Raw genomic sequence first — 2,330 nt, 5'->3', positions numbered from 1 at the left:
TAGTCTAGTCTATAGTCTAGTCTATAGTCTAGTCTATAGTCTAGTCTATAGTCCAGTCTATATTCTAGTCTATAGTCTAGTCTATAGTCTAGTCTATAGTCTAGTCTAGTCTAGTCTAGTCTAGTCTAGTCTAAAGTCTTGTCTATAGTCTAGATTTTTTGTATATAGTTTCTACTGTGGTAGAAGTTTTACCGCTTCCACTAAATTTTAATGAAAAAGTTTTGCCAAATATTTTTTAAATAAAGTTTCTATTAAATTAAAATAAATTTCCTAAAGCTAAATATTGTTTATACAAACGTTGTTTACAAAAATAATAAAATTCATATTCTCGGGTAAAATTGTGTCGTATAATATTCTTAATTTCCTCATCTATGGGAGGTTTCCAGCTATTAACATTGCGTTTTTCATTAAACAACCCCGTATCTTTATCTAGAAAAAGGTAGATAAGTAAAATAATACATTTAACATTATAGCCTACATTCGTTGACTTAGTCAGTGACAACATACCATAGTACAACTGCGTAGCCCCTTTAAAATAGCGGGGAATATAATTTTCCAAAACATTTAGTGTGACATTAACATCTTCCCAAGAGCCCACTACGGCATATTCACTTTCGACTTTTTGTTTAGCTCTTTGTAAAGCGCCAGCACTATTAAAGGGTCTAAAGTAAATATATATATTTTTTTAAATCTAATTGTTAATTTGGATTTGAACTAACAACCTACTCGCAGTCCTTATGATGTCCACAAAAGAATAGCGTTTGTCTGATGTGAGAAGCTTCGGTATCACGAAATTGACCATCTTGAATAAACAAACATTCTCGATCTTTGCTCTTAACACATTGGGCAAAATCTTTTTTATAAAACTTTGACGAATGAAAAGTTTTAACTCGCCTATAACGTTGTACCGCTCTCCAGGGTGTACGCATATAAAAATACCAGCTAATAACACGTTCTACCGGATCTCTTACCATATTAATATAAATCGGTTGTGGCAAATCAAAGGAACGAAAATCTATATAATTAATATGCATAGCATAACTGTGAGCTTCACCCATATCGTAAAATTGTAAAGCCCAATCTAATTGTTGCATTTCATTCAGACGATATATAACCGGTTCAGCGGGACTGCTGCGTTTAGCTTTGAATTTGTTGATTACACTAAGTCGTCGTATAAGTTCGATTAATTGTTCACTGCCCACTTTGGGTACACGATTGAAAAGTAGGAAATCTCTTTCCGCAAAAACGGTATTATTTAAAAGTTGGGGTTTAAGTTGTTGAAGCTAAGTGTTTGTTTTCGAGATTGGGAGTAGGTAAATTTATAAGTTTTTTTTTAAGTTGTACAACAATTAAAAATAACATAAAGACATTTAGGTGCTTATGGATTGGACAACAAATTAGAACATTTAAAGTGCTTGACATAGACTTTTCGATATTCGTAAATGTAAGGTATTCAAAAAGTTTCGTAAATCGGAAAGAAAAAACAAATTCATTAAGTCCAGACTTTAGTCTAGTCGCACTAAAGTCTAGCAACTATAGGCTTATTTTACTTATTCAACATTCAATCTGGATCGGTTTAGTTATTGTCACAGGTCCCCATATACTTAAGTTGGGCCATTTTCCTAGAGCTCTATGAACTAATATTATAAGTAAGACCTTAAAGTTTATTTTTTTAAAAAATTTTACAAAATTTATTTCTCAAAATCTCCAATAAAAATCTTAAAACTATAGTATCTTTGAGTTGAGTTTTATATTTCTAATAGTTTAATAAAATTTTTATAAAAAATTTGTTCTCTATTATTTTTTAGCCTCTTCTTCTTCGTCCTCATCGTCATCATATTCATCATCTTGTTCTGGTATCATAAGATATTCATCATTATCAACATTTTCTCCATCATTAATGGCGGCATATTGTAAATATAAACGTTGTTTGCAAAATTCATAAAATTCAATTTCATGAGTGAGATTTTTACGCAATATCTCTTTGGTGAGTTCACTAACGGGTCGGGTGGAATTATTTTTATTAATCTTAGACAAATGATCTTTTTTCACTGAAAGTGCGAGAATGGGAAAAGAAGAGAAAGAGAAGAATGGGAATAAGAATATGTTCAAGTGATGGTAGAGAGTAGAAAAGAGCAAACATTTTTTTACCGGAGGATTATAATATGTCTTTAGACCCGACTATAGTCTTGTCTAGTTCATATTAAAGTATAGTCAATAGCCCAGTCTATAGTCTAGTCTATAGTCTAGTCTATAGTCTAGTCTATAGTCTAGTCTATAGTCTAGTCTATAGTCTAGTCTATAGTCTAGTCTATAGTATAGTCTATAGT

General features: G+C 31.3%; 2 protein-coding genes across 3 annotated transcripts in view; one reads left to right on the top strand and one right to left on the bottom strand.

Moving 5' to 3' along the window:
* The window catches only part of LOC124420004 (heparan sulfate 2-O-sulfotransferase pipe-like), a 103,878-nt gene that overhangs the window by 98,928 nt on the left and 2,620 nt on the right, over positions 1 to 2,330 (top strand). The window lies entirely within an intron of this gene.
* Positions 188 to 1,329, bottom strand: LOC111685692 (heparan sulfate 2-O-sulfotransferase pipe-like). 2 transcript variants are annotated; one of them, XM_046952009.1, is made up of 3 exons: positions 727 to 1,329; positions 508 to 662; positions 188 to 429 (listed from the first exon to the last, which is right to left on the bottom strand). In XM_046952009.1, exons 1-3 carry the CDS (start codon positions 1,092 to 1,094, stop codon positions 257 to 259), a joined length of 696 nt encoding a protein of 231 aa, XP_046807965.1. In that variant the 5' UTR covers positions 1,095 to 1,329; the 3' UTR covers positions 188 to 256. The 2 variants fall into 2 exon arrangements, with proteins under 2 accessions (XP_046807965.1, XP_046807964.1); XM_046952008.1 differs by having other exon boundaries at positions 188 to 662.

Source organism: Lucilia cuprina, chromosome 5 (assembly GCF_022045245.1).
Source record: "Lucilia cuprina isolate Lc7/37 chromosome 5, ASM2204524v1, whole genome shotgun sequence".
In the NCBI taxonomy this organism is placed as follows: Eukaryota; Metazoa; Arthropoda; class Insecta; order Diptera; family Calliphoridae; genus Lucilia; species Lucilia cuprina.
The sequence above is the reverse complement of the archived record's forward strand: the minus strand, read 5'-3'. Positions and strand labels throughout refer to the sequence as shown.